Here is a 26,585-nt window from a genome sequence, read left to right on the forward strand (position 1 = left end):
GAGAACTTCCATAATCACTACCTTATACGCCGGGAGTCTGCTAGGAATACACTCCCACTCCGGAGAAACATCTGCCATTAATAATTTACAAGACAGCAGCTAGTGTCGCAGTCACACAGACAGTCCTCCGGGTGACTGTCTGTGAGGAGTGTGGTGTGTTCTCCCTGTGTCTGCGTGGGTTCCCTCCGGGTGACTGTGAGGAGTGTGGTGTGTTCTCCCTGTGTCACTGTCTGCGTGGGTTTCCTCCGGGTGACTGTCTGTGAGGAGTGTGGTGTGTTCTTCCTGTGTCTGCGTGGGTTCCCTCCGGGTGACTGTGAGGAGTGTGGTGTGTTCTCCCTGTGTCAGTGTGGGTTTCCTCCAGGTGACTGTCTGTGAGGAGTGTGGTTTTCCTCCGGGTGCTCCAGTTTACTCCCACGGTCCAAAAACACACATTGGTAGGTGGATTGGCGACTCAAAAGTGTCCGTAGGTGTGAGTGTGTGAGTGAATGTGTGAGTGTGTGTTGCCCTGTAAAGGACTGGCACCCCCTTCAGGGTGTATTCCTGCCTTGCGCCCAGTGATTCCTGGTAGGCTCCGGACCCACCGCGACCCGACAATAGATTTTGCCTGCATCAGGACTTGATTTAAACAAGATGTTGATTGTAGAAGTTCAGTGTTAATGAATATATAGTTCGGTTTATCCATCTGAGGAATCAGATTTTGAGTTTACCTGCAATCAGATTGGTTTTACATTCTCAAGAACTTAAGCCAATAGTAAGTTAAAATGTTGTTAGCACTTACTGCTGTTCATTTAAAGGAATCGTCCTAATTTTAAAGACAATGAGAATTAAATTCATAGCCTTGGTCCATAGTATACTTCACTATACTTTTGGATGAACTGAGATTAGGTGACATTAGCAGAAGTTAAAATAGGGCAGAACTGATTTGGGACTAACAGGAACAGGTCAGAGGGTACATGTGCGGTAAATCTCCTCTCTGCCCCTAGTGACCAAAGGTACGGTTAGGAACCTCTGTGTTGTCCAAGGCCTGTCCGCTAGCCAGCTGGACCATTTTGATCCTGAGAAGAAAAAAAAAAAAAAAACAAGGGCAGGGAGTTAAAAATAGCCTCTGCCTGCGTCTCAGTGGCACTAAGGCCTGACCCTGGGGCGGCTGGGGCCAGTTTGGAATATTCTAATGGGCTTTTTTTGCCTTTCAAAATTCACACACATACACAAACATTACAGGGCCTTGTGCTCTGTGCCCTGAGGCGGAGTCATATTGAGAGTGATGTGCCTGTGTGTGTATTTTGAGATCATGTTAGAGACAAATTTGTGCATTTCTATGTTGGGAAGTGCGCATGAACATAAATAATCAGCGTGTTATTTTTGGATGCCACACTCCTGTTTTTTCCACTCTGCACAGATGAAACATTTGAACGGATGACTTGGTTCGGATGTCCGATTCTTTTCTGCTTTGCCAGTCCACTGCTCGTGAATTCGATCCTCAGAGATTAAATGGGTGATCTACTAACTGGCACATGGACGATTACGAGGGATATGGCCTTTTCAAACCTCTGTCAAGCTGCGCTGATAAAGCTCAAGCATGACAAGTGAGTGAAAGAGAGGCCGCCAGGGCTGGGATAAGCTTCCCTAGGGGTGTGTGTGTGTATGTGTGTGTGTGAGAGAGAGCCTGATATGATAATTCATACCATATACCTGGAAGCAGACCCGCTTTATTTGAAATCAAAAGCCGCTGAGAGGCATCACGGCAGGGCTATTTATAGCGCAGGTTTATATATAGCTGCTTGTAAGGTCATTTAGGTCACGGGTTGCTGTTGTCATCCTATCGTAACTGGGGAATGCATGGCTAAAAGGAATCATGGGTAATCCTCCCAGCGCATTATCTGAAACTGTTTCAGAACTATTTCAATTTAGCTGTGTTTTTATCCTCTAAAACAAGGATGATTAATCTCTTTATTCAGGTTTATACAGGAACATGAATGTCTTTAAACATAAACCTGAATGAGGTTAATCTCTCTCTCTCTCTCTCTCTCTCTCTCTCTCTCTCTCTCTCTCTCTCAACTACAAACAAACAATAAAAAACACACCTCTCTATGTTTTTCAGGTTTTATTTCATACCAGCACCCAAGAGTTTAAGAAAGGGTTAAATTACATGTGAATATTAAAGAATGAATAATGAAGTAATTAGTCACAATTAACAAAATACACTCACCCCATCCTAAATGCAGTGAACCTACCCCTACTGCTCTACACTCCGAATTTAGAATTCTCTATATGATTTATATGAGTTTCTATATAATTTAAACTATTTAAAAAAGGGTTTAAAAGGTCACTACACAATGTATTATAATCCTAGAGCCTACAGCAGTGTGTCCCAACTCCGGTCAGGTATTCAATAAAAAATATCTGGGCTGTTAAGTTTAATGTGAATAAAAAATCATCTTATTTTCCTGACAGACCCTGAAGTTTTTCTAAGTAAACACAGTATCAGGAGTCTCTGGGCTGGCTGAGTTAAAGTCTGTGGGATGTGGAGGAGAAACATGGTTAACAAAGCATTGGCTTGTTTCTTTGTCCCCTCCCCCTGGCACAGGATGATGTAATACAATATCAGAAGATAGAGGCAGGAAGAATTTTCCCTTTTAAAATATGATACAAATCATTATAAAACAGGCTTAACATGAGCAGAGACATGAACTCACGTGATAAAAAAGGGCAGTTTGACTTTAAAACAACTTTTACTGAGTCAGTAGTACATAGTAAAAATGAGAAGAGCACAGAGTGACTCAGAGGCTACAGTGACATTTTGAGAGGTACTCTCTCCTGGTTGGTTTTCCCAGGTGGTGGAGGGTTCTGGTAGGAAAGTTTTACAAACACCACTATCAGAATGATCCCTGTGAAAAATAAGTGGACAATAAATGATAATAATTAAACAATTATAGTATTATTATTCTTATTATAGTAATTATACTAATATTATCAGAATTCTGATGGATAAAGAAAGAGTGAATGTACTGAATGTATTTACAGTAATCCCTCGCTACTTCGCGGTTCATCTTTCGCGGATTCGCTACTTTTATCGCGGATATTGAGGGAAAATCTAGGAAAACCGTGAAAGGTGAATAGCCAAAATATTTAATTAAATCCAGTAAAATTTTATAAAATTCTTTAATGTATCATTTAATGTATCATTTACAAGTATTTCTTACGTACAGTACATGTGTTGTTCATGTCCACATCCGAGTGAAATTTACTGACGCTAAATCACAGCTTAGGAATTACTCTATTAAAGAAACTGGTGGGATATCACATGTAGTTCCAGCTGAAAAACATTATAGAATCACCGTTTAATGCAAAGGGTGGGTTGTTAACAGCACAGCGAGGGTTTTAAAAGTCCAAATACTCGTTAAATACATTAAAAAATATATATCTTTCCTCTACTTTGTCGAAATTCGTTTTTCGCAGGAAGTCTTGGAACGCATCCCCTGCGAAAAACGAGGGATCACTATATTTGAAAGCTACTGTATGTTTCACAACACATTTAGGAATTACACTTTACCTTACACCTTATGTTTATGTTACATATCATCGCTGTCCAATGAAAAACATGTTTTTAATTTAATTGATTTTTAATCTCAATTTTCTCATTTAATCTCAATCTCAATTTACTACATCATTTACGACACAGCAGCTGTCCGTCGAATTGTATAAAAATTCATGACAAATGGACCAATAGGAATGCTGCATTATGTGAAATATATATATATATATATTACATTGGCTTCCACTGAAAGTTAAGGTTTTTTCTTTCTCCTGTAAAGTTACTACTATTTTGAAAATACATGTTTTTCTTTGGAGAGCAATGATATCGTACGCAAACCTGTGACATAGTGCCCTACGTAGCAAGCTATTTTGGACTCAGCTTGATAAACTTACCTATAAATCCCAGAGTCCCCAGTAGGACGCCGAGAGTGGACTGGATGGTGGGCATCCCCGCCAGCTGTTTAGCAGCTGTTCTGCAGTTCCCCCTCACATTACACGTGCACACCGTCACTAAAGAGAGAGAGAGCGACAGAGAGAGGAAGCATCAATGAGGTGGAAATTGGTGGGCAAGTGACATTTCGTGCTCATCAAGCTTCTGTACCTTCAGCCTAAAAGAGAGAGAACATCTGGGAAAACAGTCAATAGACTCACTATCCACACCTGTGGCTGAGAGAACACCACTATCAGCAAATATTCAACACACACACACACACACACACACACGGGCACTGTGTATTAAATTTACAGTTTGAAATTACAAAATATAATATCTCCAAAAAGAAGTAGGAAAAACCCTGTTATACTTTAAAAGAAGAGATTTGGAGTGTTCATATTGGTCTCTTCACCATGCAAATGAGCAGCTGGCATTTTGGCATTTTGGCAGAAGCTGACCATTAAATCAATAAATTAAAAATGATAGTGTGTTCCATGTGTATTTTCATGCAGAAAAATTAGTCACAAGATTAAACCCACTGAGAGGTGAAGGGAATAACAATGGTTATCTCAGTACAGAGGCACCTGTCAAGAGGTGGGAAATATTAGGCAGCGAGTGAACAGTCAGTTCTTGAAAGTAATATTGGAAGCAGGAAAAAGGGGCAAGCATATAGAGCTAAAATGTTTTGGCCTGTGCTAAATTGTGATGGTTATGTTAGTTTGCTCAGAGCATCACCAACATGGCAGGTCTGTGTGGGGTGTCACTGGTACGCAGTGTTTAGTGTCTATTAAAAGTGGTCAGAGAATCTGACACATCACACCTTGTTAACGTTCACCGGCTGCCTGATTTCTCCCACTGGAATGAAGGTAATCAATGATTTTCACGTCACCAGTCAGTGGTTGTAATCTTGTGGCTGATTGATGTACATGCAGGAAATGGTTTTGCTCTTTTAGTTGAAAAGTACAGACCATTTTCTTAGTCTAGACACAGACAGACAGACATATGCATGGACACACACACAAACTCTAATTGAGCAAGCAATTGCACGCACTACGATTATGCGATGTGATTATCATCAATTATTTCTGCTAATGTCTTTGTCCCCAACGGCCTCACTGCCTGAAGACTGAACCGATAAATATTAGCATTACATGAGTTTGAACCTGAGGCTCTGCTCCCAGAGTAAAGCTGACTGAGCTCTGAGGACATCAGGCTTAATGTGAGCCGAATGAGGTGAGAAGAGAACACCTGGTGCACCAAGCCACACGAGGCGTGCACATGATGTGCTTAAACTCTGAACATTTATAGAAGTATCTCAGTCAGGAACGCCAACGCTGAGCAAATATCCACTGGTGGTGGCTGCCTTGTGTTCATTTTGTTTCCAATAATCTTTGCTGAAGCTATTCCTTTTAAATATCATGTCTATATACAGCACCCTTCATAATTATTAGCACCCTCAGTTAAAATGTGTTAAAAGCCTTAAAATAGAGTATTTTAAGGGCATAAAGAGGCATAGTTTCACTCTGAAAGAATTTAGAACAAAGCAACTTACAACTCAAGTGGAAAAAACCGGACTAAGAAATAATTATTTCCCATAAAATGACCTGTTCCACAATTATTGGCACCCTTAACAATTTCTTGGAAATAAATGTATTTGAACTATTCATGTCATTTCTACTGTAGTGTATAAAGTGGATCAAAATATCTAGGAACCTCCCAGTAAACAATTAGCCATTGATTCAACGTTGAAATAATGTAATGACTGCCGTCCAATCAACGTTCTCTTAAGGTTGAAAATGAAAGTTGAAAAGACGTCCAAACACAGACATTGAAAAGACGACTATTAGACGTATTTTGGACGTCCATTGACGTTATTAATTGGTCCTGAAATAAATTACTTGTATAAAACACGTTTTGGACGTCCACTGACGTTATCGATTGGTCACCACTTAACTAACTTATTAAGATGGATTTTGCACGTCCATTGACGTTTAAAATATGTCCTTGACGGACAGACTACTTTTAGACCTATTTTGAACGTCCAGGGACGCTCCTTGTTTACTGGGCTTTAATTAGTAATTAATCACTTCCTGTTTCCCTGGGGTATAAATATGGCGTTACACAGAGGCCTATTTCTCTTACTCACTCTTAAACATGGGACAGACAAGAGAACACACTATTCAAGTAAAGCAGATGTGTGTCGACCTTCATAAATCAGTCAATGGCTACAAGAAAATAGCCACTCACCTGCAGATGCCCAGACTCCAGAAAATAAATGGAAGTTTATGTTATATCCTCTGAAACCAGGGAGACCAGACTCTCTCTCTCTCTCTCTCTCTCTCTCTCTCTCTCTCTCTCTCTCTCTTTCTCTGTGTGTGTGTGTAATATATCAAAAGGATGAAGCTGAGTGTTTAAAATAACATCACAAATGTTAAATAGGTGTGAATCATCCCCCACACATTAAGTAACCTGTGCAGAGAATGTCACAGCCTCCAATTACACTGCTACATTTACGTCATTCAGAGGAACAAACCTGCAGAAATTAACCCTTTATATATCTCCCACCGACTCCCTCCTTCCGCAGCAGAAGGTGCAGTGGTGCTCCTGGGAGTGTTTTACCTGGCAGGTTAATGAAGGTGCTTCTTGGTGGAGAGCTGCTGTCTGAGATGGTGAAGGGGACAGTGTAAACATCAGGGGCTAGATATGCGATATTCAAGGAGAGGTTGGTGTGAGTGTCTGTGGAGAGAAAGACCTTTTAAGTTATATAGAAACATTTTCAGACCACTGAAATAAGAAGTGAATCTAAATGTCGCCTATGGTTAACATTTGAAGAGATTAAACAACAGAGAAATTAGCTGTAAAACCGCTTATGTCTAATTGCCTATGACTAATGCAATGATTAACAAGTACTACACAGAAATTAGTCGTCGTATACAATCAAAGACTGTACATGACAGAAATAATCAATGAAAATGCCAGTTGTTAACAAGCTAATACCTTACAGACATCAACACTGAAAAAAGCATTGCATATTCAATAGCTATTGCTAATACCTCACAGAAATAAACAGTGAAAATTCATGTTGCCAATGGTTTAGAAGAGAAGACTTGTTAGTATCACACAGAAATTAGCAGAGAAACCACTGCCTATGTTTCCACTGGAGAAATCTAACTAGTACCATTTGGAAATAATGAAAATGCATTAAATGAAACTACATGTTTATTTAGACCAGGCTATTGAGTACCATACAGAAATTAGCAGTAAATGTAGCCTACATGCTGCTTACGGTTAACAGGCGACAAGCTAGTACCCCACATACAACAGTGAAACCATATGTTGCCTATGGTTAACAAAAGTATAACAAATAGTATCTCACATACATAAGAAGCTAAAATACATGTTGTCTCTTGGTGACAAGAGAGGTTTAGCTAGTACCTCACAGGAATAAGCATTGAATGTGTGTTGCATATTATTAACAAGACAAGCTTTTACCTCACATGAATACATGTTGCCTACAGTTAACAAGAGAGGCCTGTACCTTGCAGTTTTGCTAAAATAGCATACACTTACCCAGCTAAAGCTAAAATATGACTGTTTAGTAAGTAAGCTAGTTATTTTGTTTTGTGAAAAAAAAAAATTATACACGTTTTCTGTTGCTCAGCTGTGTGATGAGGAGGGTTTATGTCTAAAGTTTGTGGTGCTCCATCTGAAGGAGAAAACCCACAGCGAGAGAAGACCACAAGCTGTATCTAATCAGGCCTAAGCCCAGTGACGTTGAAGCAGGAGCTTGGTGCAGTAAAGAGGGGATGTTATCAGCCTCAGTTTACTCTTATCACTTCTCCTAAAAGCCCCCTACTGTCTTTTGACACCAGCGCTCTTTAATGTTCCACTGGGTTCGAGGGCTGAAGAGGCTGTGATGCCGCTGGAGAATCTCCTGCTCGTATCTCCGCTGTCAGAGGTGAGGTGTATGTTCCACATGGGCTGCACTTCAAAAGGTGGCCCGTGGTCTTAAAAATAAAGGCGACAAACAGGGTGCTTTGGATTGATGTCATGTAAGAACCTTTAAATGGGTGGTTCTTTAAAGAAGTATTTTTGTTGAATACGATTATCCACATAATGTAAAGGTTCAATAGCAGTTATGGCACGTTTCCACTGCATGATAACTATAATGATAATGTGCAATAATTTGTACAATGTACAACGAAATGTGTCTTCCACACAAACACACACTAGTGCACTTGGGTGTTTGGGTGTTCGGTGCCTTGCTGAAGAGCCGTGAATGTTTCTGCTGGTCCTGGGGGAACGAACCGGCAACCTTTGGTTTACACGTCATGTTTTAATCCCTGCTTGCAACCTTGAGGGGGCAGGTAGTAAAAAAGCACCCGTTCCATGGACCAGGTGCCAAATTTGCCAAAAAGAAAAGTAAAGACGTTGAGTAGAGTCAAGTGAAGCAGCGTAGGTACCATGCAGTGTAAAAGCACTATTAGAAGAACTGTACACCGAGACCCAATGAGGATATTTCGGGTGACAAACCTTCATTGCTTGATGGCTACATTAGGCTTGTAGCTCCATTTCTAAAGAAGATGCTGTAGTTATGATAATCTGGTGAAAGTTTTTTTCAGGATTATCCATTAGCTAGGGTTCCCCCAACATACTCAGTACCACAGGAGGGGAACTCTAGCTGTGCAGCTATGGTTCATCAGCTAATAAACACCCACACTGTCTAGCACTGGGCTTGTGTCATGGACAGAGAAAGCAGCCATCTTACCCATCCAAAGAGAGTGAGGGCAACTGAGCTCACTTGGATTCCTGACCTTGGACGGCTGAGGCATAACTCGAGAGTGAACTGATGAACTCCCAGTGATGGAGCCAGCAATAGAAACATGCTAAAATGAGTTAACCTCCATTCAAGGTCAGGGCTGTCTTTGTCTGCTCCTGTGTAGTTACCATTCTGAACATGAGGTTTTTGTCACAACAGAGACAACTTAGAAAATCTCGTTAAACTACACTGTTGTGGCTTCAGGTCTGATAACTAAACAACCTTGTGGACCCATCTTGCTGCCTTTATTTCTGAGAGGAATGAAGAGTTCTAGGTGAAAAGAACAGAGTCTTTTCTTTCACTTTCACACATGGACCCATTCATAATGTCCTCCGAGCACTGTGTGGCAGTTCTGCAGTGCAAAGACTTTGTAAAGCTTTGATACAAAGCACCATTGATTTCTTCTGGGATTCGAGGTCTGATATTGGTGATGGAGACAGAATATAATGGATAATATGCAATACATTAAATATTATAATACTGGATATTTATTTGGTGACACAGTAGCGCAGCAGGTAGTGTCACTGTCACACAGCTCCAGGGTCCTGGGGTTGTGGGTTCAACCCCAGCTCTTCTGAAGAGTTTGGTGTGTTCTCTCTGTTTCTGCGTGGGTTTCCTCCGGGTGACTGTCTGTGAGGAGTGTGGTGTGTTCTCTCTGTGTCCACGTGGGTTTCCTCCGGGTGACTGTCTGTGAGGAGTGTGGTGTGTTCTCTCTGTGTCCACATGGGTTTCCTCCGGGTGACTGTCTGTGAGGAGTGTGGTGTGTTCTCCCTGTGTCTGCGTGGGTTTCCTCCGGGTGCTCCGGTTTCCTCCCACGGGCCAAAAGTACACGTTGGTAGGTGGATTGGAGACTCAAAAGTGTCCATAGGTGTGAGTGTGTGAGTGAATGTGTGAGTGTGTGTCGCACTGAGAGACTGGTGCCCTCTCCAGGGCGTGTTCCTCCTTGCTCCATTCCAGGTAGGCTCCGGACCCACCATGATCTTGAATTGGATAAGCGGTTGCACACAATGAATGAATGAATGGATATTTATTTCAGTTTTAAAACATCAGAGAAATGAAGAGGGATATGTTGACTTTCTAGTTAATTCCTATTATAAAAATTTTATTGTTTGCATTATATGTAACCTCGTTAAGGGTTTTGTAAATCAGTTCTCCAATGTCTTGCTGATTTCAGAAATGACAAAGGTCATAAAACCCTCTCCCTCTTTATAACAAGCACATTCTCATACTTTTAAAGGAATCAATCCTCTTTTAACTTGCACTTTACTGTGGTTATAGCTGCCATTTGTGTGATGGCAGCTATTTTTTATATGTGCTATAGATTTATGTGTGTCAAAGACACACACTCTACAGGAAAGAGACACAGCGAAACATACATTCCCTTTTCAGAAGAGAGAGGGTATGAGAAGATGAGAGACACACTGTGGGAGTGAGACAGAGTGAGAACTCAGGGATGAAAGACAAACATGCTATAGGATATGAACAGCGAGAGAGCTTGGGGATGAGAGACGATCTACGAGAGTGAGAGCAAAAGCTCAGGGACAAGAGAGGAACACTCTACAGAAGGAACCAGAGACACACACACACCATGCAGGAGTGAGGAACAACGTCACACACCTGCCACAATGTAAGAGTGCCAGAGCGCTGGAGGCTGCAGGTTGTTTGTGGGAGGAATTATGCAAACAGAAATGGCAACAGCGCATAAAGCCTTTCAGCCAATAGAGTATCAGCTGTGACATCACAACCATTAAAGACAATACAGCCACTGCATGCCAAGACAAGAGGCCTGTCAGTCACTGAGGGCTAATGAGATAAAAACAGGGAAAGAACTGAAGGAAGGAAAGAAAGTATCAAGGAAGGACACAAAGATAAATGTTAAAATCAGAGAGAAAGAAAGAAAGAAAGGAGAGGGACACAGAGAAAAAGAAAGAAACAGAAATTGAAGGAAGGAATATAAAAGGAAGAAGGCAGGAGAAAAGAACCAAAGAAAGAAAAAAAACCCAAACAAAAACAAAAAAAAGAAAGAAGCAAATAAAAAATGAAGGAAGGGGGAAATAAATAGAGGAACGCAGAAAAGAAGAATGAAAAAGGGAGAAGAAAAAGCAAAAGAGAGAAACAGAAAAAAAAGATGGAGAAAGGGCTCGGAGACACAGACGTGAGTTTGACTCAGGGAATCGATATGAACGTCGTCATCTCGGCAGAGTCAACATGTTCTCCAGCATCAGCATCGTCACACTAGAGGAACAGGAACACAGCCACTGCACTTATTACCGCTCTGAGCAGTCTGAGGAACCGGGGGAGGGGAGGGCCAGGCAATTTCCTCCAGCCCACTGTCTTTCAACACTGTGCTGCCTGCACACGGCCAAGCCGGCAGGTGTCTGCATTAGACCTAATTCAGATGACGTCTTTCACTTACTGGATCGGCGCTTTGCCACTGAAAATGTTATTTTCTGAATCTCCATTTTTATCCGAGCCGACGTCAACAAAGCAAAGGGGTCGCTGTAACCTAGCGAGCGTCAGCAGAGCCGAGACGGCCTTCGGGTTTGAGAGCATGGTGGTAATTTCACTGATGGTCTATACACGTGCTCCAAAACACTTGAGTCTGTGAATTAGTTTCAGTCGCAGGTCAATGAGAGCAAAGTCACTGTGGTACAGCCACAATGTGCCACCTCCCGCTTCATAGAGACTAAACGGATAACGAGCAAATAGTCACCATTACACTACAGCCACAAGGTCAAGAATGAGGGAAGAATCCTTTAATCTGACATGCAAAACAACCAGAGAGGAGCCTTCAGGACTTTCTAACCCTGCAAAGACGGCCTAATGGTTTCTAGGAGGTCGACATCAGAGATCAGATTAGGTGATTTGTTTCTGGAATCTAGGTAGATACAGCCAAATGTGCTCAGCGTTTTTCAGACAAAAATAAATGAGGTCCAGTTGGTAAATTCCCTCCAAGTCCACTGATTAAAATCAATAATATTTCAATTATTTTTAAGAAGGTGTAGAGTCCGTTTTCAATGTTGGAGACTTGTAACATATACAGACTTATATTGGTAACATTTTTCTTTAGATTTTCTTACATTTTTACATATTTTAACTTACTTAAGAGCTTGTAACTTGTAAGTGCTTATCCTGTTCAGGGTCGCGGTGGGTCTGGAGCCTACATGCAATCACTGGGCGCAAGGCAGGAACACACCCCAGGAGGGTGCCAGTCTTTCAAAGGACAACACACACTCACACGTTCACTCACACACTCACTCAAACCCATGGACACGTTTTGAGTCGCCAATCCACCCACAAAAGTGTGTTTTTGGACTGTGGGAGGAAACCGGAGCACCCGGAGGAAACCCACGCAGGCACAGGGAGAACACACCATACTCATCACAGACAGTCACACGGAGGAAACCCACGCAGACACAGGGAGAACACACCACACTCCTCACAGACAGTCACCCGGAGGAAACCCACGCAGACACAGGGAGAACACACCACACTCGTCATAGACAGTCACTCGGAGGAAACCCACGCAGACACAGGGAGAACACACCACACTCCTCACAGACAGTCACCCGGAGCAAGACTCGCACTCACAACCCCAGGACCCTGTAGCTGTGTGACTGTGACACTACCTGCTGCACCACCATGATTTTAGAGCCAGTCATGTTTTAATCACTCTCAAATTCAAGAAGTTCTCTCTAGCAAATTGGCCACATGGTGTGTACAAGCTATTTGATTGGCTTAATTCAGTGAATCGATTGCTGTATTAACGGGATTAACTGGACACACTGTCTATTACGCAACCATGTGGAAACAAATAGTACTCCATGAACATTTGTTTATTATTTAATCTCATTCATTTATCAAAAATTGGTCATGGATCTGGATGGACTCTTCACTCTGTCCGCCATTTGGTGACGCGTGCCTTAGAGCCTCAGGACAGGGACTGAAGGCCTTACACCAAAAATGACAATGGAATCAACCCGTTCCAATCAAATATATCCCTCTGTGATTCTGGAAACAGACTCATGGAAATACTGAGAAATCCTTAAAAGGAAAATGACCAGGAAAAATTTGCAAGGAAACGTACTGAGGACTTTTGTCATGGTATACAGAGCAACTGGTAATTTGCTTTGACTCTGTGTGACGTATCAGAAGCAGAAAATAAGAGCTGGGTCACCCACCGTTGATGGGTGTGAGTCTCCAGTTGCGACGCACTATGGGGTCACTGCGGAGAGAGAAGTTGAGTCGACCACCATGCTGTGGGCCGTCACTGTCCCGGGAAGCCAGCACCAGTGCCTGGTCCTCCCAGCGAGGAGTACACAGGTACTTCCAGGAGTAATCACCCACCAGAACTGGACTGTTATCATTCACATCCAATATATGCACAGTGACCAGTGTGGAGGCAGACAGAGATGAGTTACCTAAAGAAAAAAACAACATTATACTGCTGACCACTATAAAATTATCCTTCTTCTATTTTGCTGATTTCATTTTCTTTACATGTATATGTATGTACTATGTAGACAAACACATATTTGAGGGTCAGATATGTCCATCAGTCACATGACTTACATGTCTCACAGACTCGTTCTGTATAAACAGGTACTTTACAGATTTACTGTTCTATGTCACTAGTCTGCAGGACAAAGCCCGTTTAAAAAGTGTCCCTCTATCAGCTTGAGCCCATTCTCAACTGCACTGGGTGGCCTTAAAGCAGGCATTAACCTCTGGCCTCTGATTGGCCACAGTGTGCATCAGCAGCTGTGTGGACTGGACTGAGATCTACAGCATGTACGGTTGGCCTCCAGCTGACCAGGACAGAAAGCATGGCATTATAGAGAATGGCTTAAAAGCAGATTTCCAATCCGTCTAAATTTATACACAGAGTAAACTCAATAAAGCTTCAGAGCCACCACTTAGCGTCTACTGCCTGTCAGGATCATTCAGGGTGAGTCTGTCTGAATCCCCTTTATAAAACACACAGCCACAGGGCACATATTTTATTATTTTATCTCTTTGTTTATGTAATTATTAACTATGGGGTGGTCAGTACAAGGTTCTTTGGTTTGTCTGTTTCTCAGTAAGGTCTTCTTCACAACTCCACATGTTTTCAGCACTGAGTCGTGCTCTCATAGCAGAACACTGATGGACACAAAAACTGCGGACGTGAAGGGAGAGTGCAGATTAATTTCCTCTCAAAACTTTACGTACTAGTGACCTGATAGGGACAGGTTTGGTGTGACAGCTCGGATATAGGTCCAACAGAAGAACATTAAGAAGAAACTAACTCATGACAGAGAGGATGATGGGAATTGTAGTTTGTTCTCGTTAGCAAGTCAAACCACCAATACGTTCTCAGTATTGTGGAGGATCAAGGGCAGAATCCAGGTACTTAAACTGTTCTTTGTTTGTATTCTTGAAGTGTAGCTTTGGCATTGGCAGATTACATCAAGCAACAAACACGAGAACCTAAGAAAACCCCAAAAGAGTGTTTTATTGTATCTTTCACATACTTCTGTTTATAATTTGTTGAACTCCAGTTTTGAAAACAAGTTATTAATATTCTTTAAGCATGTGTGCCATTTTACAACTTTACAACTCTCCAGAAAATTCCCCAAAATGAAGTCCATGTTCCTAATGGGCATTTTGACAGTAAAGTGGTCTCTGACTATCGCACAGTTCTCCTCCAAAGATCCAAAGCCGACCCAGTCTTGTGTTCCATAAGCACAAGGGAGCAATTCATGCTGGGATTACTGTTAAGTGCAGCTCTTGATTATATATTATTTTGATGGTGAATGCATGTCGTGAGCATAGTTGTACATACATACATACACACACACACACACATACACACACACACACGTCACCTCCTCTCTCCACTTTAGGTGGTGACTCATGTGTTTCTTGCTCCACTCTGGGAGATTTCTTCAGTATGTGAGGATGTGGACCTGAATTTGAATCGAGGGCTTGCATTGACTTTCTCTATCATTGCTGTCACAGTTGCTGCGAGCTGAAATGTCAAGTGTCTCAGCTGCGCTGTACACTCTTTCGAAATCTGTGTGTCTTTGTATTCATACGTTACATACATCAAAATATCCTGGGGTTTTTTTTTCTTCACCTTACAGACAGGAAAATTTTGATCTACTTGAAAAGACAAACTCATTCATTCCCAGACGACTTGCATTTAAAAACATTAGACTGAATTTCCTTTAGCCAGATTAGATACTCATGAAATAAAATTTGAACGCAGCTGAAGTGTGTGAGGGTAGTTTCCTGTACCTACAAACATTCTTTAAAATTACAAGGATATAATTTTGTAGGGTCTCAGTAACAAGACCATGTATGCTCATAGTTCTATGTCCCCTGAATGTAACATCTGTTCTCTTAACGTCGTGCAAATAACATTATACAACATGCCAAACCACAAAGTCAGGGAACATTAACGGAGCATCGTTTATTAGCTGGTAGCATCACTCTTATGTCTAGCATATTATCAGTGACATCTTTGGGAAATGATTTTGTCTTGATTCTGATTTGTTTTTCAAATGAATTAAAGTGGAGACTAAACACTGACCCATTTTTTATGCAGTAACTCTGTTGACATTTTTTCTTTTAAATTGATATAAGGAGTCACTTTTCTTTCTATGTGATTTAACTCATTAATTTTAACTTAATCTTCAAAATGATTGATTTTCTAGAGCTCTTTCCATTATCAGGCCGTTTTCCACTATCACTCACAGTGACAGAAATGTAGCACAAAAAAATACTGGGCGAATAGCAACAATTAAGAGTCCGTCTGAGGGTAGCAAGGCATTACGTGGCTCAGAGTGTGCTCAGTAATCCTTAAAAACAAAACATAATAAATCACTACATAACACCTTATGTAATTAGTTACCTATAGTGGTATTTCACATTCACAGGTTATAAATGTACGTAAAAGAGGTTAATGTATATATTTAGCTTAATTTTGAATCATGTATATATTTGTTTCTTACGTCCATCTTCAGCCACCACCTCCATGGTGTAGGTGCTGTTCTCCTCCCTGTCCAGAGCCTGTACAGTCTTCAGCTCTCCAGAGTACTTACCAATAGAGAAATAATTCTTAGTGTCCCCTCTCAGAGAGTACCTACAAAACAGCACAAAAGAGTCAAGTGCAGAAAGTCCTGCGCTGTTCAGAACTGGCTGCTGCTGTAATAATGTACTGTATTGTGGATGGCGGAGGGTCCTGCGGGGCTAAACGCTGTACTGCAGAGAAACATGATTTTCCAGACATAAATAAGAGCCCACCTTTATTCAGACTGAGGTCACACAGAGACGCAGACAATGGGAGGATTTCATAAAAAGGGAGGTGTCCTTTTATTCTTATTATTTACACCTACAGCACAAACTGTTCAGTAAGAGCAACACTGGCCTCTTTTGCTGCTGGAGAAGCTTTAACATGGATGTAAAGCATGTTTTCTATGACGTTCCTACTTTTTACATTTGCAATTATTCTTACCACTTATGATCATTTATGTTACTGACTTGTGCTACACACCTGTGACATCTTGAGGGATGATCTCATGTGATCTCAGCTTGTTTACACAATCTCTGCCCCTATGCTGTGGCTTTCTAATGGACACAAAATATGTTAAACTAGTGATAATGTTAAAAAAAAAACACATCGTTTTTGAGCTCCTCCCTGTAGGATGGCACAGGTCAAAAAACGTCCCTCAAGTTGTGTAGGAGACAAGCATCAAGATTCTTCTCTGTCCTGGCTTCCAGATGGTGGACCTTTCACTGTCCTTTAGTCTGAATAGCAGCTTGTATGCAAAACTATTCAAAATGGTTCTGAAGGCAGAAGGAGGAAGAAAGAATGTAACTGGTTACCTACCAACAGGTGAGGAATATTATGATTGATAAGCACGCATTAGTGGGCGGCACAGTGGCGCAGCAGGTAGGTGTCGCAGTCACACAGCTCCAGGGACCTTGAGGTTGTGGGTTCGATTCCCGCTCCGGGTGACTGTCTGTGAGGAGTTGGTGTGTTCTCCCTGTGTCTGCGTGGGTTTCCTCCGGGTGACTGCCTGTGTGGTGTGTTCTCCCAGTGTCTGCGTGGGTTTCCTCCGGGTGACTGCCTGTGTGGTGTGTTCGTCCAGTGTCTGCGTGGGTTTCCTCCGGGTGACTGCCTGTGAGGAGTGTGGTGTGTTCTCCCAGTGTCTGCGTGGGTTTCCTCCGGGTGCTCCAGTTTCCTCCCACAGTCCAAAAACTCACGATGGTAGGTGGATTGGCAACTCAAAAGTGTCCGTAGGTGTAAGTGTGTGTGTGTGTGTGTGTGTGTGTGTGTGTGTGTGTTGCCCTGTGAAGGACTGGCGCCCCCTCCAGGGTGTATTCCCGCCTTGCGCCCAATGATTCCAGGTAGGCTCTGGACCCACCGTGACCCTGAACTGGATAAGCTGGATAAGGTTACAGATAATGAATGAAAGAACACATTAGGCAAGATTTTCACATAACGTGCCATAAACTGATAAAAAAGCTCTACCTAGATGCCTGTGCATGGCCTGTTGTGAGAAATGTCTTCAGAAAATGTAAGTGTGCAATATAATTGCCTTCAGAACCGTAATGAGTTTGCACGAGCTGAACAGTAGAGTCATCACTGTCATCAAACACAGACTGAAGACTCTCTGTGTGGCTATCAATCCTGTGCTTATTGAAATGCTTTGAATTGCACTGGCTCTCTTTCCCAGGTTCCAGTAATTATTGTTGTATGGTATTGCATCTATTTTGTATTTCTCTTTCTTTAGGGTTCAGCATTGAGTCCTAAATCTAGTGCTATCCTAATTCAAAGGTGATTGTAATGGTGATGTTATTTTCTCTGATTAGATGAAGAAGCACTTTTGCCAGTTCACTCTGGTTAAGATGGCCATGGAATAAACAATCATGTCCATATCATCACTGTCCTATTAAAAACATAAATCTCCCAGAATCTCCCAAAAAATAATTTTGCATTTCTATTTGTTCATTCATCATGAAATCGTGAAGGACAGCTGCTGTTTTCAAATGATGTAGTAAATGCTCAACCTCCTAAAACCCATCTATGGGATTTTCAGTGTTGTATTAGCATATCATTATGGTTTTGCCCTGCTCTTTTCCCTTTAACATGGTCCAACGTGTCATATCCATTTTTTAAGCATATTTCAAAGCTGAACTCCGAAGTTACATTAACATGAATGAGGCCAGTGGTCTGCAAGCTATTACAGACTAACCTGATTGGATGAGAGTCAGGGTCGTAACCCCTGATGGTGGCGATGACCCGTCCTGGCTCCTCCCCCTCTCTGACCGTGACCTCGTAGTGACTCTGGGACAGAACGGGACCCTCGTTTATGTCATCAATGAAGATGGAGACTGTGGCGGTAGAAGCAGGGCCATATCTTCCCCTCACCAGTGCCACGGGGTTCTGAGCACTCAGTACCAGGATATACTCGTTCTCCCGTTCAAAATCCAAAACCTGATTCAAAACACGCACTAAATTACGGCTGGGAAGACAAACCAGATTCAATTTCACCTACGGGTCTTTAATAATAAAGATAGCCATCAGGCAACCTCTGCAGGCATAGCTTAATTATATGACATAGATGGATTAGAGAATTAAAGCCACAGTTTGTTGTGAGATTTACTTTATACTTAAATATAAATGGTCAGTAATAGTATGCCTCAGTCTTGGTCAGGTTGTTAAAACAAACACTATTCCTGAAAGTTTGTAAACATCCCTTAGAATCAGCGAATTCACTGACTTTGAGGTGCCCTCATTGTGGACAGAATCTCAGGTCTGCGTACACAACTTGCATCTCCAAAGGAAAGCATGACATAAAATGGGGTGCTCTGAAGCAGACACACCAGATTAAGATCACCATGTCCAATGCCAAGTGTGGGCTAGAGCAGTATAAAGCCTCTACATTGACTCAACATTGATATTTATATCCAATATCTTAAGATTTTGAAATTGATGTAAGTATGATTTGGAATTAATCTATTTTGGGGTTGGATGGCGTATGAGAAAAGACAAGAACAGGACCCGGGGGCCATTCCAGAAGGCTGTCACTGCTCAGGACTGTAAAGGCCGTCCAGCTGTTTTTCCACATTCGGTTTGTGAGTATGAGCAGCTAGAGAGCTGAGTGATACACTGCTTCCAGTCCACCTCTGACCATGTGTCCAGTCTAACGAAGGCCAGATGAATCTCCAGAAGTGAAGCACACACAACCTACTGACAATATTCCAAACACTGAGCTGTGTGTGCAGCTTTCTGGGAAACGGGAGAAATCTCCTGTATAAAGTTTATAAATTGCATAAGCAAAGTTACAGAAAGTGCATGCTGGAGGGAACGAGCTCTGTGCAAAACCTTTGCATAATGCTGTTGTGGCTGAATGCAAATAAAGGACCACTACGTAACATGTTTATCCTTAAAATTACAAGTTCAAAATTGTTGTGATGTTACACTGAGCCTCTGCCATTGCTAATGTGGGCTACGCAGTGCAGAAACTGCACTGTGTAACCTTTGGAGGACATGAAGGTTTAGTGGCCATATGGATAAACGATAAATGTAAAAGAGGCCAGAGGTGATGGGTAAGATTAAGACTGGGTTACACACCATTTTAATACAGAGGAATATACTACAAAGACAAGAATACAGATCTTAGCTTATGTGTGTGTGTGTGTGTGACTATGTAATCCCCTGTCTGTTTTGTTCAGAATGATTGCATGCGCTCTCCACACCTGCCGCCCTCCACCAGATCTGCACTCCTCTCAAATCCACTCAATCCTCTCATAAGATTCAAAAAACAAAAACAAAAACACTGGTTTTCTGTCCCAACAACTGCTCTCCATCACAGCTCTGTTCCAACATGCTTGGAGGCAGTGGCAGAATCCATTTGTCACTCTTGTTTATACAAAGCAGCCTTTTTGTTTTTTTGTTTTTTTTGACCGTGGAGCTGAGAATTGCTGAACACAGTCCCCACAGTTTCCAGTCCTTCACACAGCCACAACACCAAACACTGCAATTAGTTTCTCTCCGTTTACAGCACAGTGCAATTACTCCATTTGGCCGCTCTACAGAGCAGCAGCGGGAAACAAAATAACCTCAACATGATTGGTGTGGAAGAGAGCGGGTACCTTATCGAGGACGAGAGACACTTCATTGCTCTGTCTGTCTGTCACCAAAGTGAAGACTTCCTCCTCGTTACCAGACTCCAGCCTGTAGTCCACTACCCAGCTGTCTCCACCCCTTTCGTCAGCATCCCATGCTGCTACCGCCATCACTGTGGAACCCACAGGAGCATCCTCCACCAGGTGAAACGGCCCATACTGGCAGAGAAAGAGAGCGAGAGGGAATGAAAGACATCAAGAAATCAAGCTTAATTATGACATATGGAGTGTTTGAGTACATCATTTGCATTTACTTGCAGGACTGAACATATTGTGATGCAATAAATCATAAAGAACCTCCTGAAATGTATGTCATAACAGATTGTATCTTCTATAATTTACCTCTATTAATATTAAGCTTTTTTAATTGCTTTGGCAGCAGATGTTGAGAGAGAGTGAGAGATTGGGGGGTGGGGATTTTTAAAAGGCACAATAAATGCAGAAGAGCTGAATGATAATACATAGGAGGAGGAAGGCTAAGAAGAAGACAACAGGCCAGAGATGAAGGAGTAAAAAATAATGGGAGGCAAAGAAACAAAGGAAGAGTGGCGGTAAAGGAGCACGAGACTGATAAAGGAGGAAAATGATGTGGTTAATGTAAAAAATATCAGTGTAAATCAAGGCAAAGCGCTTCTGTCGCTCACAGCTGTATCCTCAGAGACAGCCACAATGTTAATTACTTTTTCTACCTGGGGCTAAAAAAACATTTTCACAAAAACCTAAATATAGAAACTCTTATGCATTGAAAATGAGCATTAATATATTTCTGCTGTACGGTTTGCTGCACACTATGGTATATGATTTATGCAGATGTCTATCGCTCACATAATTCAGTTCAGCTCCACTTAAAAATATGGATCCTGGATCAGGAGGAACTACACTGTATCTACACTCACTGTCCATTTTATCAGCTCCACTGAGCAAACAGGAGCGCTTTGTATTTCTACAATTACAGCCTGCCCTTCACCTGTTACTCTGCATACTTTCTTATCCCTATTTCATCCTGCTCTTTAATGGTTAGGACACCCACAGGACCCCAACAGAGCAGGTATGATTTGGAGCGGTGGATCATTCTCAGCGCTGATGTGGTAGTGTGTTAGTGTGTGTGTTGGTACAAGTGGATTAGACACAGCAGTGCTTCAGGAGTGTTTAAGCCACCGACCAAAAATATCCAGCCAACAGCGTTCAGTGGGTGGTGTCCTGCGTCCACTGATGAAGGATGAGCTACTGTCTCTGACTCTATGTCTACAAGGTGGACCACTGGGGCAGGTGTGTGTAATGGAGTGGACAGGGAGTGTATACATTTCTTTTTCCAAAAGGTAATGCATGGTAGTGTAAAAATATGAGTATAAACCCAGGCTTTAGACATTTCTAAAGGCACTGTATGCATTTATAAGCTGATGTGCTCCAGTAGTGTTGGTCTGTTTCTGGTCCTATCAGCATGTTTGGGAGAGCTGCAATCAGTCGTTTGTACAGAGCCTCTGATCTGCCCGGCCAGGCGCTGTCAACACTCACACACCACTCCTCCAGCACAAACTCACATGGCCACACCATCACAACCTGCTTGAAAGCTTTTTCCACCTTATGATGTGTGTGTTTGTGTGTGTGAGTCTGAGAGAGAGAAAGAGAGAGAGAGAGAGAGAGAGAGAGAGAGTGCAATTGATTTGCAGCAAACAATTTCAACAAACACCTCAAAATAACAGCTGTATGAGATTGAGCTCACATTTTTTGCCCAAAGCTACTTAGAATTGTCAATTATTGTTACAGTCACCTCCAGAAAAAGCTGAGCTTAAGTGCACCGTTTGAGGGCACAGTGACGTAGACAGGATGTTTTGCACTCAAAAACATGGTTCATGACCAAGTTCCATGGCCTTGGGTGTTTCCACCTCCCGAGAGTTAAGGTAGACTAGCCGCATATGTCCATAATTCAATGCTAGCAGCTGTTTTTGGGTGCCCTAAGTGCATTAGCTCATACTGTATCCATCTTCTAAGACTTGGACGGTTTCTGGGACAGTTGGGGTAGAAAGACTCCCCACTAAGTGATTTGCTTGAGGGCACCGACTGCAGTAGGAGCAGGATGTTTTCAGATTGGATCAAGACACTGCTCTGCAGTTCATGGTCTTGTGGTGCAACTATAACTTGTAGTTCTTCACTTCAAAGTGTTAAACATTTGCATCGGTCTTCTGCTTTAATTCAAACACAGTTAAGTTGCTTCTTGAATTTTTCACTGGGTCAGTGTTTCAAATTGCATACAGTTTGCAGCAAGAACAAAAATAAATAGATTCAAAGCTTTAAGTGTGTTACAATGGGGTGTCCATCTTTGTTTAAATGGCATTTTGGTGGCATTCCCAAATTTGCAGCACCCCAGAGGGTCATGACCTACAGTCTGAAAACCAATTTTATGAAGTGAAGCATGTCAAGATTCGGAAATCACATAAATCTATCAGAGATGACTTAAAGGAACACTATGTAAGATTTGGTATTTTAGCTCCTGTCTCCCAGATAATGAATAATTGAATGAATGAATTGACTAAGGGCAAATGTGTGACGATTAAGGCATAATGATTGCACAGTTCTAATTGTGATGGTGTATGTGAACATCACTGGTTAACGACTTCTTGTGCAGAACTGAAACATCAAACCCCCAGACACCAACCCTACCTCGATTAAATGAGCTGAAATATTACTTTCAGGTGGATAGATATTTGCATGTGTCTATGACTCAGTGCTGGCACCTGTTTCGGAGTGTCTTAGTGCATTAGCTCAGACTCCGAGTCCATCCATCTTACAGCTCCAGGCTTGTTCTCAGAGTAATGCAGCAGCAAGGGGGAATGCACAGTGACAGGACCTATGCATCTTCCCACTGGCTTGCATCCAGCGTTCAGCGTTTTCTGGGTGTTTTCTGAATGCCGAGTAGTGCACGTCTCCCTGTCTCAGCCTTCATCATCCTTCAAACAGCTTCTAAATATACCACACTGAGGCAAACTGACATAGTGGGCCTCTTTGCTTCTTTATTGTTTCTGTGTTTTTTTGTTTTTTTTATTTTTTTTGTTGCCTCCCTTCATCTTAAAGCTTAAAAGACAGCTTTCCGTGCCCACGTACAACTCCCAGCTCCTGTATTATTCACTCAGCGTGGGTGTGCTCAAGCAGAGGGATTTTCCAGAAAGCTCTCAAAAAAAAGAAAGAACAAAGCACCAGGGAGTTGCTTGACTCCCAATCTGAAAATATCCTTCCTTGTCATCACCTGCAATTTCAGGCAACAGTTTGACTGCTTTGTTTGATGGCTTTGATAGAATGAAATCATCCATTCCTCGTCCCATTTGTTTGTTCGTTAACTCTGCCTCGTGTGACCTCAGCCAGGGACACATCCATCGGTATATGACCAGAAACACTGCATCTTCATATTGGGTCAGTGACATCAGAAGGGTGCCTGAAGCTGCTTTATATAATCGTGGCCCAAATAGTGCGCACGACTTAACAGGCTGCTGAGGGAAAGTGGCCATTTTTAGAAGATTATCTCAGGTCAAGAGCTCTTCCCTCATGTCATAACAACAGCAGTGCACAGAGAGGATTCCCCTCACACGGTTATGTAAAAAGAAAATCCAGACATGGACATCCTAGGTGAAGGCATATTTTTTATTAGTGTCATTGCTATTGTCTCCGTAGCTCTCCCAGATTCACACAAGTCTATCAAACCAAATGAGTGTACACACAGGCATTAGGCTCTGGACCCACCACAATGGCTTCAGGCAAGTGTGTGATGATTTGGCATGACGTTCTTTCATATATAGTTTTGTATTAACTATTCGACTAGCTGTAGTTCTTTGTACCAACTGAAAACACTCAGACACAACCCTATCAATAAAATATATATGTAATGTATAAAATATAATATATAAAAAATATAATGTCAAATTTATGAAATTGTAATTCATGAATTTGCAAACTATGTAATTAAACACTTTGTTAATCAGATTTATTTGCGTAACATAACAGTCTGACATTGACTTCTCTAGACTTTTAAGGGTTAAAAGCAGTAATTGCTCATAAGACTGGCTTACGCTACAGTCAACGTCAACGACAGTAATTGTGCAGCTGTGTCATTCTGTGTCATGAACACGATTACACTCCACACAGCATCATTTCCTTGTAGCCAGGGCTTTGACATTTCAGTGAAAAAAATGACAAACTGGAATCAGCTGAGTGAATATTTTATAATATATTTACATTAGGAAATAGGAGGCTGTTAGCTCATGGTACAGAGGGCAGAGGACGTGTCGAAGGCATTCTGAATCTCTTGTTATATATCTGAAATTTATCTTAATATCATTTTAAAAACTGTCCATTTGAAGCACAATGAATAAATAACACCTCAGAATAGTGTTTCATTCGTATAAACCTGAGATTAAAACAAGGATTTCACTGAAAGCTCTTTACCTCAACAAATCAAATCAGGTGGCGTACCCCACAGACATGCCCTCCCAACTCACACACATACACACACACACACACACACACACAGATTTCACAATAACCAAGCCAATGATACACAGTCAAACACACACACACACACACACACACACACACATATACACAGACACAAAAGTTTGTTTTCATGTATTGTGGGGTCAGTTTATGGGCTTCCTTTCATTTTGTCGAATCTTTCACTTACAACATCCAAAATGACTATTAGCATAACTTTAGCACTCAGGACTTCATCTTAAAACATAATTATTTTCATTGTGGTCCCCACAAGGAAGGGAAGTGCGTAAACATTTTTCGGTCCCTACACAGTGATATATTAATGTTATACACTTCTGGTACACACACACACACACACACACACACACAGGAATCTTACCTCATGCTGGGAGAAGATCGGTGGATTGTTGTTTTCATCCAGGACTTTGACTATGACCGTACATGAGCTATTCAGACCTGCAGAGGGGACCAGAGAGGAGAACCCATTACTTCTTCACAAACCATCACTGTCCATATGCATCCCTCATTACAATGCAACCCCTAATAACATACAACAGGGCAGAAGCAGTGATTAATGATGTGTCATATTATATCACCTCCTGACCGTCCTGACCACACTTCTGATGACACATTTGAAATGACACACATCAAACATATCACTCACTAGCTGCAAAATGGCAATCGTCTCAACATCAAGCTTCTGACTCAAAGATGGATTTGAAAAAAAAACACATTAGCATCAACAGTACGGTATATATCTCAGCCCAGACATTTGGACACTGGGAAACGTTTTCTTATAAACACCATGTCATTTCCTGTGTGTGATAAATCACATGATCAGAGGTGGAGGTCAAAGCACAGGGTCAGATTCAGTTCATGGGAAAATATGAAGATGATGGAAAATTGTGTTTAAAAAAAGAGTGGAGTGTTAGGTGATGTTAAGTGTGTGTGTGTGTGTGTGTAACCTTTGGCATCTTCTGCAGTGATGGTGAGGGTGTATTGTGGAGCTGTGCCCTCCATGCTGTCTGCCTGCACGGTGATGACCCCTGAGTCTCGATCCACGCGGAAGAGGTTTCGGGGGCTCTCAGGCATCTGTCCCACCAGACGGTAGAAAATACGCACATTATCTGTTTTGGGGTCGTCGTTATCAGCCGCCTGGACAGTGAGAATTTCAGTTCCTGCATATGATAAATGTAAACCCAGTGTGAAAAAATCTAAAGCACTACAGCCATGTGAGAGAGAGAGAGAGAGAGAGAGAGAGAGAGAGAGAGAGAGAGAGAGAGAGAGAGAGAGAGAGAGAGAGAGAGAGAGAGAGAGAGAGAGAGAGAGAGAGAGAGAGAGAGAGAGAGAGACGGAGAGAGAGAGAGAGAGAGAGAGAGAGAGAGAGAGAGAGGAGAGAGAGAGAGAGAGAGAGAGAGAGAGAGAGAGAGAGAGAGAGAAGAATATGGGACCTTTGGTAGCAAGCTCCTTGACTACAGTGTGGTACTGCATCTGAGGAAAGGTGGGTCTGTTGTCATTGGCATCTCCCACCATGACCCTCAGCTCCACAGGTTTGGCAATCTCCCGACCATCTGGACGCTCTGCCACAATACTGATGTGGAACTGAGAGAGGGAGAGAGAGAGAGAGAGAGAGAGAGAGAGAGAGAGAGAGAGAGAGAGACTCTTACCAATACAAGTTCACTAAACAGTGAACAAGTCAGCATGCTTAAAGGAGAACAGTGTTCTGGCCCATGGCCACATATCATTATCTTCACTATGATTTAAACATAATAACCTGAGCATTAATAATTGCAATAGTTGGCCTAATGTTTAGAAAAGTGGGCTTGGGCCTTGGGTTGCTGGCTCAAACCCATCTTTACCTCCAAACTGCTCCCCAGGCATTGGGAATGTTTGCCTGCTTCTTTATGTGCATGTGTACTCACTACTCTCTGTGTGTGTGTGTGTGTGTGTGTGTTTTCTCTGTCATGCACAGGTTAAATACGGAGGAATTTTGTTGTACAATGTACAATTATCAGATTTATACCACTAGCACATTCCATTTTACCTAGGGCCAGCAAAGGGCACACTAGTTAGTCATCTAAAAGCTGATTATATGTGGAAAAGTATGTCTTCCACCTGCACAAGGGCCTTTATGTG

General features: G+C 42.0%; 1 protein-coding gene across 1 annotated transcript in view; it reads right to left on the reverse strand.

Moving 5' to 3' along the window:
- Positions 1-2,749: 2,749 nt before the first annotated feature.
- The window catches only part of LOC136677673 (cadherin-16-like), a 40,166-nt gene continuing 16,330 nt past the window's right edge, over positions 2,750-26,585 (reverse strand). The window contains exons 8-17 of the mRNA XM_066655267.1: positions 25,901-26,051; positions 25,415-25,627; positions 24,829-24,905; positions 19,935-20,126; positions 18,032-18,273; positions 15,785-15,915; positions 12,971-13,210; positions 6,590-6,706; positions 3,931-4,047; positions 2,750-2,888 (exon numbers count right to left, since the gene is read on the reverse strand). Coding sequence (XP_066511364.1) covers positions 2,788-2,888; positions 3,931-4,047; positions 6,590-6,706; positions 12,971-13,210; positions 15,785-15,915; positions 18,032-18,273; positions 19,935-20,126; positions 24,829-24,905; positions 25,415-25,627; positions 25,901-26,051 — 1,581 coding nt within the window. The 3' untranslated portion in view covers positions 2,750-2,787. The remainder of the gene's footprint in view (positions 2,889-3,930; positions 4,048-6,589; positions 6,707-12,970; positions 13,211-15,784; positions 15,916-18,031; positions 18,274-19,934; positions 20,127-24,828; positions 24,906-25,414; positions 25,628-25,900; positions 26,052-26,585) is intronic.

Source organism: Hoplias malabaricus, chromosome Y (assembly GCF_029633855.1).
Source record: "Hoplias malabaricus isolate fHopMal1 chromosome Y, fHopMal1.hap1, whole genome shotgun sequence".
Classification (NCBI taxonomy): Eukaryota; Metazoa; Chordata; class Actinopteri; order Characiformes; family Erythrinidae; genus Hoplias; species Hoplias malabaricus.